We start from the raw sequence: 16695 nt of genomic DNA, 5'->3' as shown, positions 1-16695 counted from the left end.
TACTGTTTTTAATAAGTTCAAGAGAAAACTATCTTCAGAACAAGTTAAAATTGTATTTCTGGGCAACACACTTGTATGGTTAAACTAATTTGAATATTAAATTGATTAAACCATTATCATGGCCATCATCAACGTATAATAGGTATTTTTATTATTAACTGATGATGATATAATCTACTAATCCGATTTCTAACTGCCAAATACTTCAATCATTTCAAATTATTAAAATAAAACTGTATGTGGTCAAACTCTACAGGTAGGTTTCTTCCTCTTTTACAGAGGTCAAATTTTTGTTTGAAAACTCTTTCATTAGTGGCATGTATATCGAGACTTTCGTTCTTTGATCTTTTACTTTGTGCTTTGTTTGCTTAATTTTATATTTCCGTAAGGTATTGCTTCCATATTAGAATGAGATTAAATATATTTAATGCAAAATAATATTTATAACTGTCCACGATGATGCTCATCGTATTAGTATCTCCAATACGCCCACTGCTGCTGCTACTGCTATTACTATTACTGCAAATAATAATTATGATAAAAACAGAAAAGAGCATGCTAGCACATGATGTTAAAGTTCACTCAGTAGGTGATGATAAATATTTGTTTTGGGTTTTTTAATAAATATTTGGCATCTTTATAAAATGCAACTTTAACCTTGAATAAATGATGACAACGAAATTCAAGTGTACTCTGAAAAGTATCACTTAATGAGCAGACATCATATAATAATAGAGTGTTCCCTTTCTCAAAGCTATATTTAAATTGCATCACAGGAAACCTAGTGATATGAACTGTATTCAGTGTGAAGCCGTCTAATCGGATATAAGCTGGATAGTTACAGCCATTAGCAGCGAGTCTACGAAAAGCATCATCAAATTACTGGTCTTATTGTCACATCCAGCAAAGCTAAATTTATAAACGGCTACATTCAGCAGATACACCTAAAGATAGAAATATCATATGCGAAACTTCCCTTAATAATATATATATATATATATATATATATATATATATATATATATATATATATATATATATATCACCGCAAAATCTTCCAGTGTAAAAGTAATGCACATATAAACAGCCATCACATCAACTTTGAAGAGGTGATTTCTAAAAACAGTTACATAACTTTGCAATGATTCAATCTAACTTACCTTGTATCGGGATGCTCCTAGAAGAACTTGGCAGTTCAATAAAAGGAGTGTTGCAATATATATATATATATAACGTTCATTATCCAATGAGCAGAGGTTAAATTACGGGGGAGGAGCAATTCCTCGATTAAGGTGGAGTTTAAGTAAAGATTGCATAATCATTGACAACTAGCAATGAAGCGTTATCTTTTGTCAAGGCAGTTAAGTTCGTCCGTTTAAGCAGTTGCAATAATACATGCAGACCGTGAGGTCCAACTTGTAAAACCTCTCGTAAATTGTTCCTATATACTACAGCTATAACCACAGATACACCTACATAGCGTAACGGAGCTTTCTGAATCAAGGTAAGAACGAATACGTTACAATAAGTTGAAACTCAGCTACAAACAGATAAAGTTTACATTCCTATATTGAAAACACGGTTTATAACTCTCCATTTAACAAGCGCAAGCAGACATATCTATTCACAACCTACAAGTAAATAGGTAAAGAAGCGGATATACATATAGTTCCATACTCCTCAAATAAAGGCTGTATTTTGCATGCATATGCATCCTGTTATTGATTAAATTGAATGCATAGCTTTATATCAAGCTTTTATTTTCATCTTAGTCATATAACACCCAGAGATAAAGTTCAATGTGTATGCTATATTCTTGAATTCCGTAAAACAAATTAAATATGTGCATGCATCACAATCTCTCTCTCTCTCTCTCTCTCTTCGTTGTACACCATAATCTTTAATTTGTGCTACGGTTTGAATTCGAAAGCAATTCTTCAAAACATACAATTTTAATTATTCTTAAAGTAATACTTAAAAACTTCAAACTTAGAGGAAAGAAAAAGAAAATTTTTAATATAAATATATAGATAAATATAAATAAACAATTAAAGTCGCAAAATTGCAAGTTACCCAGTATGTTTGAATAATGGAAATTAAAGAACAGCCATTATTTGAAGTCTGGACTTCAACCGCTATATGTGTCATAATGAATCCTCATCGCTCTCTTACATCGCCATCATTTTCTTGTTAGCTTATATAAAAGCGAACGGTTTGCTGTTATCAATGCATTACTTAGCAAACATACAACCGTCCATTGTGAGAAACCAATAATAGTTCGCTTTGTCCCATCTTAATATTAGGACTTTAATACAGTTCTGACTGTTTGATTACTGAAGTCATATATTTTAGAAGCCCCCCAGATTCCTATTTCCTTCATTTCCCTGATTTAAGTCTGGTAAGATTAACTTCACGATCATCTGACATCTGTCGCAACAAATCGTATTCAGATTCACAAATTATATTCCAACCATATATGTTAAGAAGGGACAGGTCCAAGTTGAATTTTCCATTCCCAGCATCCATAAAGCCATCAGCCGTTTATTTTGGATTCAAGAGCTGAACATTGTGAAAATAGGTAATTTCATTTCTGATGTATTGTTCAAGATGAACTTTGCTCCAATTTATTTATTTTCTTGTCTTATATTTTAATTGATTATTCGTTTTCAAAAATGGAAAATTGGTTCTCGAATAAGCAGAATTGTATTTTTATACTTGTTGATTTTCTTTGTGAGGGTTAAGAGAGGTTGATTGATAATGAACTGGATAGTATTCATGAGATTGATGGAAGTATGTAATTGGTGATATTATATAGCACAGTTGCATGGAAAGTATATTTGAGATACTGAACGACTTACCTTCACATTCTGCAGCACGCCCTGTCTTTAGATTTTCATCATTCTCGATAGTGTGTGGTGTCCCAAACATTCCCTGCGTTCATTAGAAAGAATTATCTCGGTATAGCGATGTGGTAGAGACGGAAAACAGTGTAAGAATTTTATATTCTTTTCGTTTATCGCAACGGCGGCCATTTGCAAGGGAATATAAGAGAGAGAGAGGTAAAAGTTCCACAAATGTAAGACAAAAATATAATTTTAATTCCGAATTCGCTCTACATACGTAATTTGACTTCAAATAATATACACACTAGTACTTAGTTCACTTTAAAGTATAGTTATAAAGAAATGTTTACTATTTCCTTAAGCTAATGAAAGTTTTCACCAACGTATGCACATCGACATAGTTTCGGTTATTTATGAATTGCTCAAAATCTTATTGAAAATTTGAAACATGCTGTAAATCATGTTTATGATAAGATACAAAAAATAAAGGTAATTTTGAAGTCTTCGAAAATATGAGTTAGAAGAAACATTCCTCAGAATAATCCTTAGACTATCTGATGCCGAAAAGGCAAAACAAATACGGGTCCACTCAAACTTAGGATAACAGGATATTGGCTCAAATGTTAAATATTGATCATTGGTTACGTTATAAAAATTTCGCAACAGTAATTGTGCCAGATTCCTAGCTCACAATCTATATAATGAAGCATTAGAGTGGGTGCCTGAAGTGTTACAATTTTAATATGTATGGAAATATGTTGTTACAAATATTAAAAATATTCAGAAATCTACTTTAGAATTGAATATAATATGATGCTACTTGTTGTTATGTACGTATTAGTCAGGCACACCACTCAATCTTTGAGAAGAATATTTTATGAGACATATTTGTTTTCGAATATATATTCCCAACCTCTTTTAATAGTTCAGGCTACCAGCGTCCTGACTGTTTTTCTTGTTCTTTTTCACTATCCGAATCTTATTAAATCTGTTTTCGGAAACTGTGTATTTTCCTTGCATCAAAGGGCTTTCGAAAACCGACAAATTGATGTTTAATGATAAAACGATTGACAAAATGAAAAAAAATTGGCATATGGTATGTAGTAAATTAAATTTTAAAGTGTGTATTTGCCATATAGTTATATTATAACGTAGCGCATATATATATATATATATATATATATATATATATATATATATATATATATATATATATATATATATATATATATATATATATATATATATATATATTCATTTGAAATGTGACGAAGCCAATGAAGCAAAGTTTTTATAATGATTATGTTCATAATCTCTTCTTTTTATCTTCACCCTGAACTGCTACTGCTACTGCCGCTATTACTATGATTTCTACTAATAACTTATAGTTCAACTATCGTAATCATTATGATGATGCATTTGTTTTTCCTTGTGTCTGTTGATGTCAATCATGCTCATGAAAAAGGAAGTGATTTCGTTTCTTAAAACAACCTGTGTAAATTCCGATTTTAATACTGTACCATGTATTTTGGATACATTTGCTTAATTGGCAGTGTGCATATCAGGTGACATACTTTTAACTATTGTTATTAATATTTAGATAATGACCGTTGCATGTTTATATCTGGAAAATATCAATGTCAATCCGAAAAGAATATTATGGTCTTAATATTCTGAAGATTTAAATTAAAAACTGGATTTCGAATTCATTGCAATACAATGACACATACTGCTGTTAAGTAGTTGATACATACATTCGGTGTAGTTGGTAGAATATTGCTGTATTCAATCGGTATGTTTCCATATTTTAAACATATTGTATCATGCAAGACAATTATGTGACTTAAAATACTGTGTGCTAGACTTACTACCTCTTCTGGTAGTCTATAGTGTTTTATTGTGCCTCGGATGCTTATTGTTTTCAAAGGCGGCAACAAATGGTGTGGTTTGTATGCTTATGGTACAAAAAAAAATAGCCCAAACTGACCTAGCTTACAGAAAATTCACAATACATACACTTTGCACACTTCGTCGAGTTCTTCTAGGAAGGTTATATCCTTGAGATGAAACATGAAAAGTTCTCTGTCATAGAATTATTTGCAAAGCAGAATTATTTAATAATTAAGTACGAAATGGAAGCATTTATAGATTACAAACTCATCATTAAAGATTTTTGCAATATTTTCAGCACTTTGAGTTTGCATAAAGCATATGTTCTGATTTTCATTACAGTTTCTTCAGGACAAATGGGAGGAAGCACGTGTTACAACTGTTATGAGAAGGTGGAAAGAAAGCTTGGATCTGTGTTTGCTAGATATGGACGCTTGGTTGCCAGACATCCTTGGAAATTTATAATGGTTACCATCTTACTGAATGGGCTACTGTCTATTGGAATGATCCGGATGCAGGTGGAAACTGACGTGACGAATGTCTATACCCCCATTAACAGTGACGCCAACAAGGACAGTGAACGTGTCAAAGCCTTATTTCCAGATCTATCTGGGTCAGACTTTGTCGGTTTACAACAAATGCCTGATCTGGGTCGCCAAGCCGAAATAATTATTCGAGCGGTATCAGGTAACGTTCTCGATCGCATCATCCTCGGTGAAGTGGAGAGGATATATAAATACGTAAGAGAAATCAGCATTGATAAGAATGGTGTTAGCATAAATTATACGGATATTTGCGCCCGAAATAGATTCGGTTGCGCAGTTGAGGGGGACTTCTTCTTTTCTCCTGAGTTTCTGTCGGCAGTTGGAGCTGATAATATCACATTTCCATATTTCTACCACCAGAAGTTTGACCCTATATACTATGAGACTTTGGTGGGAGCTTTTACTTCTAATGGAACACACTTGACTTCAGCACAAATGTTGCGTCTTCGGTTCAACATCAGAACAGATAGATCAAATTCGGACTCAGTATTATCCTGGGAAAATGAATTTATTTTCAGAATGAAATCGTTTCTTTCCAGCACTATTGAAATCACGTATATGCATTCTAAATCTATGGAACAGGAACTCGATAAAAACATTTCTGGAGACATTATCCTTTTTGCTATTACCTTCACTCTCATGATTACATACTCCTGTGTTGCCACTTTTACAGCGAGATGTGACGCTGTTGGCCAAAGAGTAAATCTTGGGTATCCTGGGGTCATTGCTGCTGCTATTTCAATAGCATCTTCGTTTGGAATTGTCAGCGCATGTGGAGTGAGTTTTGTCAGCATTGTGGGCGTGGTTCCTTTTTTAATAATAGGTAGCGTATGTATTATTTAATATATATCCATACCCGAAATATTTTGCAATTTCAAGACAAGCACAACATTTGTAAGCCAACAATGGACAGGACTACCTATTTATTTTGAGGAAAATTTGTAAATATGGTAAAACATTGCTAAAACAGTTAAACAGTTAATAAAGAAAAATAAGTAAATATGTTAGACATTTGTCTCACATATTTACTTATTTTTCTTTATTAACTTCAACACCCAATTTAATTTTTGTTAAAGCAAATTGCATATTGCATGTGATTGTTGGCAAGAGATCTAAAAATCAAATAACTCCCTCTGGTTTACGATATTGAAGTTTTTTTTCTAGCTTTAGAATTCTATTGAAACGACATTAAAATAATTATCTGGCAATGTAATCTCATTTTAAAGTCAAATAGTTATAAGATTTTATAAGTTTTATTTAAAACTCTTTCTGGATCAGATGAATAAATTCGATAATATGATTGGCTAAGTCAGAAATCCCGATTCTGCACCTTCCATTAATCGTTCTGACTATTCATCTGCAAAGTGTGAGACCTACTTAATTAACATTATACTTTATCATAATAGCCTTTCACCACCTCATCCACTGTAACTTTGTATAATTGTTCAATCAATGACATTTGCAGGTGTACTTGAACGTTGCCTCGGGTTCTTAATACTTATGTGTTTTATAACGGATGGAGAGTGCTAATGAATATATCATCCCTAAAGAAGACTCCACATTAAGTGTAGAAATCTATATAAAATAGGTTTGCCATTTAAAAAACAGATGCAAGACACCAGTGACTGTATTGTAGTAAATTTATTTCAATTTTATGGTTTTCTTATTAGAGACGTGCGTAAAGTGCCTTTTTTGAATGAATATGTTTTCAACGCTGATAGCTATAACATTCGTTGTTAGACACATCATACTGAAATAAAAATAAAGATCTGACGAAGATGCAAATAACAGCTATTAGAATGGTCTTCCAGAGATTACAAATTGTTTCTTCACTCATTGTCAAGAGGCATTCTTTTATCTTATGCAGGTATTGGGGTGGATGATATGTTTATCCTACTCTCAGGACTTGCCGGAGCCCAAGACAAAAAAAGCGTGGAGGAAAAGATTGCCGAAACTATGCGAACAAGTGGGGTTGCCATCACGATTACTTCTGTTACAGATCTACTTGCATTTGCCGCTGGAGCTTCCTCGGTCTTCCTGAGCGTCAGGAATTTTTGCATCTACACAGGTGAGAATTATTTTGTATATATCTAAATGAAAGATTGCTAGTCTGTCATTATTAACAAACTACCACTCCATACAATGAGCATTTATTTATGATTTAGGTATTGAATTCTAGAGAGGGACGTAGTTTTAACTGTGAAGACTCACTCGCTTTTGCAAACGTCATTATACTATGATTGCATGATAGTTTGGCATAAACAATGACAAACTACTAATGGTTATAAAAGGGAAAATGAGAATGTTCCTAGTCTTAGTGATACTGGTTTGCATTTATATTTCAGGTGTTGCTGTGATAATTTGCTACTTGAACCAAGCAACACTTTTTGTGGCATGCATGACATTACATGAGCAACGTGTAGAATCCAAGAGGCATTGTATGACATGCTTACGCGTGCTGACCAAGAACGAAGCAAAGGAAAAAGGAAACAGTGGACTTCACATTTTCTGCTGCGCTGGATCTCCACCCAAGTCACGAACAGAGGCGGAGAGCTTTCTAGACAAATTTCCTGGTTGGCTAATTCCAAAAATTGTTCTTAAACGCCCTCTTAAAATTTTCATACTTCTGATGTTTGCTGGATATCTTGGTGTATCAATATATGGTGTCACAACAATGAAGCAGGGTCTTGAGTTAAAAAATTTGGTGTCTGAAAAGTCATACTTTTATAAATATAGACAATTGCTTGATGACAATTTTAGAGAACTTACACCTGTGTCATTCGTTGTTCCCGACACTTTTCTATATTCTAGCACTGTTACGCAAGATGCAGTTGGAAATCTTTTGACAAATGCTAAGTCTAACCCCAGTATTAATGATAATTTTCAGATTAGTTGGTTATCTGCCTATAAGGAATCACCATTTTATAATGACTCTTCTGAAGATAATTTTGTAACCAATCTAGAATCACGATTCTTGACGTATCCACTTTATCAGAGGTTTAAAAATGATGTAATAATAAACTCTCTATCTAAAAGAATCACAGCATCCAGGTTTTATATCATGTCTGAGAACCTTAAATCAACAACCGATCAAGGACAATTAATGTTGGATATGCGCGATGTCGCTAAGTCGTCGTCGTTATCACCATTCGCTTTTTCCCCCGCTTTTATTTTCTATGAACAGTACGTGGCAGTTCTTCCACAAACTTTACAGACGGTAGGGATTGCAGTTGCAATAGTTTTCTTCGTTACCGTTTTGTTTATGCCACATCCCCTATTACTGATTTACGTGACGATCACTGTAGTTATGATAATGATTGGAATCCTAGGCTTTCTTTCGTTTCTTGGGTTAACATTAAGTACAATTACCATGATTCACATAATAATGAGTGTAGGTTTTTCAGTGGATTATGCTGCACACATTTGTCATGGTTACATGATTGCTGATGGCAGTACTAGAGACGATAGGGTAAAGGAAGCTGTGATAAGATCGGGAGCTCCCATTTTCCATGGCGCAGCATCATCTCTCCTGGGCGTGATAACCCTTGCTGCTGCTGCATCTTACATATTCCGCTCCTTTTTTAGAGTAATGATCCTTGTTATTGTCTTTGGCTTGGCTCATGCCGTATTTTTCCTTCCCGTGGTACTATCATTCATTGGCCCTCACAGAGCAAAAGTTGCGAATCAGATACAGAGAAATACGCAATCCAGTAATAATGCAGGAAGCGCATTTTGATTAACTTAGAAACATCAATAATAAGGATAGATGGGGCGTTAAAAAGAGTGATTTAGTTTTAGATCATTTATTTGTCACATTTAAATTTTCCTATAACCCAAAACTTCTGCTTAAGGTATCAAAAATATGAATGCAATGTGAAAAGTTGCAAACGTCTTAATCCAGGAATACACGCATATTATGTATACATTTGTGTATAATCCTTTATACTACTGTTGTGTATATTACTCCTATCAAACTTTGATCCGTTATATAGGAATAGAAACGTCTGAATATATGGACTTTTGAGTGATAGATACACTGCAAAACAACTATTTGTCTATTATATTACCCTTTCATCAGTGCTTTTACAAAACATTATTGTTACTACTTAAAGATAGGATCTCTGACAACTCATTCTCATCCAATCAGATAGAACATGCAAGGATTCTAAATGAAAAACACTGATTTATTGACTCTATTCACTCATTTATTTTATAATTGTAGCTGAAATCGACGTGATCCATGACAAAAGAAATAGGTGGACTAAAAATGTGTTGTTAATGACTGTTTTACAAATTCACAATTCCTTTGAAAGATGATATGTTATGAACAAAACAAAATCTTCACCTGGCTTTTATCCCTTTCTTAATCAGTTTCTGCTATAGTAGAAAATGCAGGATGAGATACACTCACACACTCACACATACACACATAAAATTATTGCATTGTTGATACTCATATATATATATATATATATATATATATATATATATATATATATATATATATATATATATATATATATATATATATACACAGTGGAGCCTCGTTAATCCGGACACATTCGTTCCCAGTGAATATGTCCGGATTAACGAGCTTTCCGGATAATTGAATCATGCACATTTTTATTTTACGATGTCATCACACCGTATACATGTACATGTATATGCTAGCTGTAATTGTACTGTATATTCAATAATGGTTGAAATAAATTAATGAATACTTCTACTGACGTGTGTTTATTTCATATTATTATTAACATGCGATTGTACATACATGTACAGTAAATATAAGTTTAGACAATGAAGACTTTGTTCATGTCGACACTCTCTGCTTCCCCTCATACAATTTGCCTTTGATGCCCCGCCGATTTTTGGAATTTTGTAGCCAACCACGAGAATATGCAAAGTCAGTGATATCTCACGTTACGGTAAACTAATGAAATGCAGTCATTTCTATTAGTCGTATTTTACAGCTGTTATTGTTGCTAATGAGCTGATAATTGACGTCCACATTTTATTCTGATATGAAGCCCTATACTGTCCACAGCTTAAATCAATTAACTGTATTTGTACAGCCATCAATAAACTATGATTGTTACATACAATTGGTAAACAACAAAGAGGCTTAATAACACACTTAATTTATTTACCATATGTTATGTCAAAAAGCGTGGACAATTTGATCAGTGTGATTATTTAATTATTAACACCCCCGTCGGCGACTAGCTAAAACAAACATTGTTTATACAATCGCTGGTTACAACAAGGTCACGCTACCTAGTTTTCCACACACATGATCACGTGATTAATGGATAACTTTAACATACCACTAGAATTTTAACAATCAGAGATTGATACATTGGCACACCTCCAAATTTGCGTAGGTGAATCTGTATTATCCGACTGACTGTATTTTCATATACGATTTTTCTATTTTTCTTATTTTTGGACAGATTATTTCCGGATTATCGATACAAGTTTTAAAGTAATTTTACACTTTGGTCCCCGATTTTGATTTCCGGATCCGGAACGCGGATTTCTTGATTAACGGAGCAAATTAACGTTTAGGAATTCCGTTCCCGTTGAATTACGTCCGGATAGCGAGGTTTCCGGATAAACGGAGTCCGGATTAACGAGGCCCCACTGTATATCCGTTGTGCTTCCTGTCCTATATGATTTTGTCGATGCTATTTGATATGTGTGATAGATTGATTATTTATCTTAATCTGACAGTTTTATTCGAAATAAAGTCTCGCATATAAAGTCATATTTTTCTACTGTCTTTTCTTCATTTATCTTTAATACACTGAGATAAAGTATGCAAGAAGTATCCATCTTGTCTCTTGACACTGGTCATACAAAATGATTTCTTTTCCGGAAGTTCAAGCGATATTTCTTGCGTGTTTTCATGTTTCGTTAGAGAAGTGCGTTCTTAAAAGTTTCGAGTGTATTTCTCTAAACAGGTTTTTCTTACATACTTATTTTAAAGAAAGTTTAAGTCGATGCTTGATCCGTGCTTTATGTGTTTAATATTTTAGGTTTATTATACGCACTTTTATGACCGCTCCGGTGGTCTAGTAGTTAGAGCCTCAGATGCGGAAGGTCGTGGGTTCGATCCCCGGCCGAGTCATACCAAAGACTTACAAACTTTGTACTAACAGCTGCCTCGCTTGGCGCTCAGCATTAAGAGGTTATTGTTTGGACTGGTCGGCCTGGTGTTAGGATAATGTGTCTGGTGGGACATCATGCTACATGTCTGCGGCATCATGCCCCAGTACTAGAAATCACTATAAACTGTCACACTGCATACATCTGCCACACACACACTTTTAGGTACAGATATGCAATTATTATAAAATAGATATGGTGTGAGAAAGAACGGAAGCCAGAGATTAACTCTTAATAAAGCAAAGCATTTGTATTGTTGCAGTATGTGGTGGCTCTTCTATTAAAACTACAAGGTTTTTAATCTGATCGTCATCCTCTATTGTGTTGATACATTTGCCATAAGGTACAAATTGATGCGTAGTACATTTTTAACATATTGCTTTTCTTTTGATTATATGTACGTAATTTAACCACCAACTTTTTTATGTATTTATCCTTCAATAAAGAACTAACAACTCCTTATTCATGAAAAGGGGAATAAAATAGAAAATAGAAATACAACTGGGCAATATTTAATAACACCCTAAGAATAATTTAATAAAAATTTGGTTTAAGTAGCAAACTGACTATGAGGTCGAAACTTTCAATTATCTTTTCCAGAAACGTGACAAAGGTTGACATGCTAGAAAGGCAACATGATAAAATTGTACTACACGTCAATATGTACCCTAAGGCGAACTTATTAATACATTAAAGCATTCTTTAATAATAAATCAACCGAAATCAAACATAATTTTAATTGGTTTCTCCATTTATATTGTATTTACTGCAAAATATTAGACTGTACATATGAAGTCACATAATCGGAATAATACAGTTGTTAACGTTGGAATGGCGAGCATGAACATGTTGGAAATTCATTTGTTTTGTCATACTTGCTCATAGTCGTAGTTCGAAGCCTTCGAGAGAAAATCGTTAACACTACTTATACGCCCCATGTCCCTAGTATAATATTGAACAAATCTGGGCCTAAATCTCTCTCTCTCTCTCTCTCTCTCTCTCTCTCTCTCTCTCTCTCTCTATATATATATATATATATATATATATATATATATATATACATATATATATTCCTAGAGACATAAATGCATACATGAATTTGTATTTTATGCATTCAGGCACAAATATACACATGACGCAAATAAATATTGTTTCTTGCTTAAAATGGAATTTATTAGAAGCTGAAAGTGCTATGGACGATCTCAGACCCTCTTTTCTAAAGAATGTGAAAATATTACTATATTTTAAATATTTCATACAAAGGTAAAACACTCTTGAGATAGAATGCGATTTGAAACGACTTTGATACATTTGCAAGCACAGCCTCTTCTCACAGAGAATGCTTTTTCCTTTTATGTATCTCTATTACGTATTTTCCGATCATAAATGTCCGTCAGGTTCTTTCAAAACCGTGTCTGTAATGTCCTGTACGCAGGACTGGCAGGGCTTTATTTTGGAGGGAAACGTCCATGTTTGTTTTGACTGCTTTATTCACTTTTCAAAGCCTGATGAGAGGCCTAAGGTTATTGACAGCTATAAGAAATTAGTATTCACAACACATGCCATTTATGTCTTTTTTTTATCTTGTGAGTGTATTAAAATGTTTTGGTTACCAGAAATAAATGAACCAAGGTCAACCTATGCAAAGTAAATATAAATAAATATACTTTAATCCTTTTTTGTGTTGTCGTTTGATCTGGGGAATTAAATATGCGTGTTGAGCCGTCCTACATCTCGTGTTTGTGACAAATGAATGTATTTCGCGTTGGGGTGTTTTACGTCTTGATGTTTACTCTTAAAAGATCCTCTTCCTTTGTATCTTTTGTTTCCAAGGATTTTGCACTTTTGGATTGTATCTCTGTTTTTATGCCTTTTTATGATTAAGCAGCTTATAGCTACTTACAGACTATGAATCTGCAGGTAAAATCCAAGCACGCAGGGGGATCTTGTCAGACTCAGTCAGTTAACCGGATTAAACACGACCTTGCGTCTTCTTATTAGTGTTTCAGGTAGCAAAGTACATGAATGTCCTGACGGAGCATCTCCTGAAACTTGAAGTTTTATTTCAGAATTTTGTAGACTCATTATCGATTTTAATCACATCAACGAGAATTTGTCAGACGATGCCCGGAGAGCGTTATTACTGATATTACCATCAAAATGCCTATTTGTACAGACTCGCGCATCAGCATTATCAATGTTTGCTGAAAATCGCCGCAGCGGTACCCCTCGCAATGACCGTGGCCGGGATCATCTCCACCGGCCGAACGGCCGATCGGTTCATGCTGATTTTATCCGGAACCGATCCGGGTTTTCAAACGATGGTGAAGCGGTTGGAGTCCGCGCTTTAATCTAAAACGGTAATACCAATAAGGCCTTGTTGGCGTTTCAAAACTTTATCAGCAAAATCCAATCGTACCTTCGTGGTGGTAAATTCGACATTCTCCTGCTACGAACGGTAAACGACACCCATCTGACACCGATGTCGGTGAGTCGCTTCGAAAGGCCTACAAACAAATTGTCACACACACCATCGAAAAGAGAAACCAACGTTTCAGCCTGCTTTACGGACCGTATTTTCTGTTAAACACGCGAGAGAGCCTGGTCGATCATGTCGCGATAATTTTCCTGAGGATGTATTCATGTTTCCGTATCAACACCAGCTTCGATTTATATTGATTAATATGTGGAATGTTCTAATTTTACACTAAATAAATTTCTGAGATACAATTTATAACACTATAAATTATTGTGACCCATTTGTATTCAAAATTAAATATATACGCAATATTTAAGGTAAAAAGTCAATGTTCCTTTATTCTTATATTATTGTGCAAGCACCTTTATAAGGGTAGAAACGATTTTCGGTGCACGAAGATCTTCAGTACGAGATAAAATTACTTCGTGAAAAAAGGTAGCACCACTTATGAGATCAATTAATAAGTATTTTCACGGTATGACTTAAAATTGTCAAGGTACATGACTTAAAATTAAACACTTACTAATAACATTTCGCTCGGAAGACAAAATAAATCCACATGAATCACAATGGGTTTGAATTGCTCAAAGCCTTAGGTCTTGTGTTGGTGTACGTGTTTATGTGTGTACTCGCGCGTGAGTGCCTGCTGCCACGAAATTAAGGGAAACTGTTGCAAATGAAGGAAGATTTTTTACTTCCGTACAGAAGAGGACGAACATCAATATTGTCGGTGAAAAAATATATCTCAGGAGCATCTAAGCCTCGTAATTAATCATTTCAGCCTTACATACTAAAAAATTTTCAATTTTTGATTTTATGAATGAGAAACGTAGATGTACGTGTACGTCCAGAGTGAAGTCAAGACCTATCTTGATGATCTAAGGTAAAAACTTTATAAAATACAATTTTTTGACTCACAAAGCATCATTTGTCAATAAGAGTTCTTTGGTAAACAATCCTCTCAGTCTTACATGAGTACTTCCAAATCTCAATGTGTAAGAAGAAATGGCTAATTGTTTCTTATTGCTACCGATTGCGAAATAAGCAGTAGATTATATGTGTCCGTATCCACCCCCACCCCCAAATCTTGGGTATAAGAATTAAGTTGTCCAAGATTATGTCATTTAACGCATTTTCTCATAGCAAAACATGGTAATACACAAAACACATTCGCGTCGCACTTCTCTTGAATTTCGAAGCAATTATATAGTCCACGTGATTTGTTTTTATCACCAGCTGTACTAGCATGGTCTTGGCTTGTGATTCACCTTTTGTGTTGGTTGTGATGTCTTTGAGGTTATCTGTATGCGGTAGAATAACACATGTACTAGTTTTTGTTTGATTAACTTGCGTGTGTCACAAGATTCAATGATGCGTTAGTATCTTTGGATGATTTATAAGTACTTTGGGGTTGTATTGATGTTATAAGTAGTGAAGTGGGACGGTCTGGAGACTAGGGGACTTAAATGTTAAAAAGGGTATATCCACTCTGGGGACTATGTAAAATTTAACATAGGAGAAAAAAATATCCACTCTGGGGACTATGTAATTTAACATGGGAGAAAAAAAATATCCATTCTAGGGACAAGGGGAATTTAACATGGGAGAAAAAAAAATATTCATTCTAGGGACAAGGGGAATTGAACATGGGAATAAATCGTGGGACTGTCTAGGGACTAGGGGAAATGGAACAGGGTCGGGACCCTATTTTAATAGGGTCCCAACCTGATGGGCCTCTGAAAATTGAAACAGGGAGGGGTCTCTATTTTTTTATTTTTTAAACAAAAAAAAAATAAATAAAATAAATGGGGCTAGGCAATGAAAGTCAAGATCTTTTCGAGATATAGAAGTGGCCCTGAAAAGGGCCTTTGGTTTTCTTCTTCTTCTTCTAATTTCTTCTATTTCTCCACCAGCTTCTTATTTTCTGTCCTACACTTTTTCTATTCTTTTCTTTCTTTTCTTCCTCCTTTTTCTTTTTTTCTCTTCTTTCTGCTTCTCCTTCTCTTCTTTCTTCCTCTTCTCATTTTCTTTTTCCTTTTCAATATTTTCGTTCCATGCTCTCATCCTTATCCTTTCCTCTTCATCCTCCTTCTCCTCCTTTATTTCTTTCAACAGATCACTGATGATTTCCTTTAGTTTTCTTAAACTGTTGATCTCCATCTTCACTCGATGGGGACTATAAGAATAGTGATCCTCGTTTAGGTTAACTAACATTTGCTCCATCATGCCCAAATTGTCCAGGACGTCTTGCAATGTTTTCATTTTATCAAGGTGGTTCGAAGCCATCTTCTTTTTTATTCTTTGTAGAATGGTGCGAACGACGAACGTTGTGGGTTCTTATACGAAAAGTGCGGACGTGAAGGAAAACATCCCCTAAGACCCGAATCTTATATTACTTAGATCATCACTTAAAACGCGCGGACCTGAAGGAAAACATCCCCTACTTTTCTCATTTCATGTTATCTACTATCCACATACGTGAAGCAGCAATAAACAAACCCAAAATCTACTATCCACACACGCAAAGCATTAAAATCAAATTCCAATAATCTACTATCCACACAAACCAACTTAAGCGCTTACAAAACCCAATAATCTACTATTCACACAAACGTACGTGATTGCTTACAAACACAAACACATACACTCACACTAGGAAAAAGAGTCAGTGTTTATATTCACACTACTCTACATACACACATTGGCAAATGGATTACTATTTCTTTTCTAAAGGTTTGGGTAGCCCTGAAAAGGGCTGTTTGTTTTGAAC

General features: G+C 34.4%; 1 protein-coding gene across 2 annotated transcripts; it reads left to right on the top strand.

Annotated features, from left to right (window-relative positions):
• Nucleotides 1-1356: 1356 nt before the first annotated feature.
• LOC149772487 (patched domain-containing protein 3-like) lies at nucleotides 1357-9723 on the top strand. Of its 2 annotated transcripts, none has more exons than XM_089947690.1 (4): nucleotides 1357-1504; nucleotides 5076-5420; nucleotides 7146-7346; nucleotides 7624-9723. In XM_089947690.1, exons 2-4 carry the CDS (start codon nucleotides 5090-5092, stop codon nucleotides 9012-9014), a joined length of 1923 nt encoding a protein of 640 aa, XP_089803816.1. In that variant the 5' UTR covers nucleotides 1357-1504; nucleotides 5076-5089; the 3' UTR covers nucleotides 9015-9723. The 2 variants fall into 2 exon arrangements, with proteins under 2 accessions (XP_089803816.1, XP_089803815.1); XM_089947689.1 differs by having other exon boundaries at nucleotides 5076-6101.
• The last annotated feature ends 6972 nt before the right edge of the window (nucleotides 9724-16695 follow it).

The sequence above is a fragment of the Sinohyriopsis cumingii genome, unplaced genomic scaffold, assembly GCF_028554795.1.
Source record: "Sinohyriopsis cumingii isolate HCF-2022 unplaced genomic scaffold, ASM2855479v2 utg001437l, whole genome shotgun sequence".
Lineage (NCBI taxonomy): Eukaryota > Metazoa > Mollusca > Bivalvia > Unionida > Unionidae > Sinohyriopsis > Sinohyriopsis cumingii.
Note: the sequence above shows the minus strand (reverse complement) of the source record. Positions and strands in the feature narration are given on the sequence as shown.

Coding starts and splice junctions, on each gene's coding strand:
- LOC149772487 (XM_089947689.1), top strand. CDS start 5,090: ATGGGAGGAAGCACGTGTTACAACTGTTATGAGAAGGTGGAAAGAAAG. Junction 6,102..7,145: donor GGTTCCTTTTTTAATAATAG/GTAGCGTATGTA, acceptor TATCTTATGCAG/GTATTGGGGTGGATGATATG. Junction 7,347..7,623: donor GAATTTTTGCATCTACACAG/GTGAGAATTATT, acceptor TTTATATTTCAG/GTGTTGCTGTGATAATTTGC.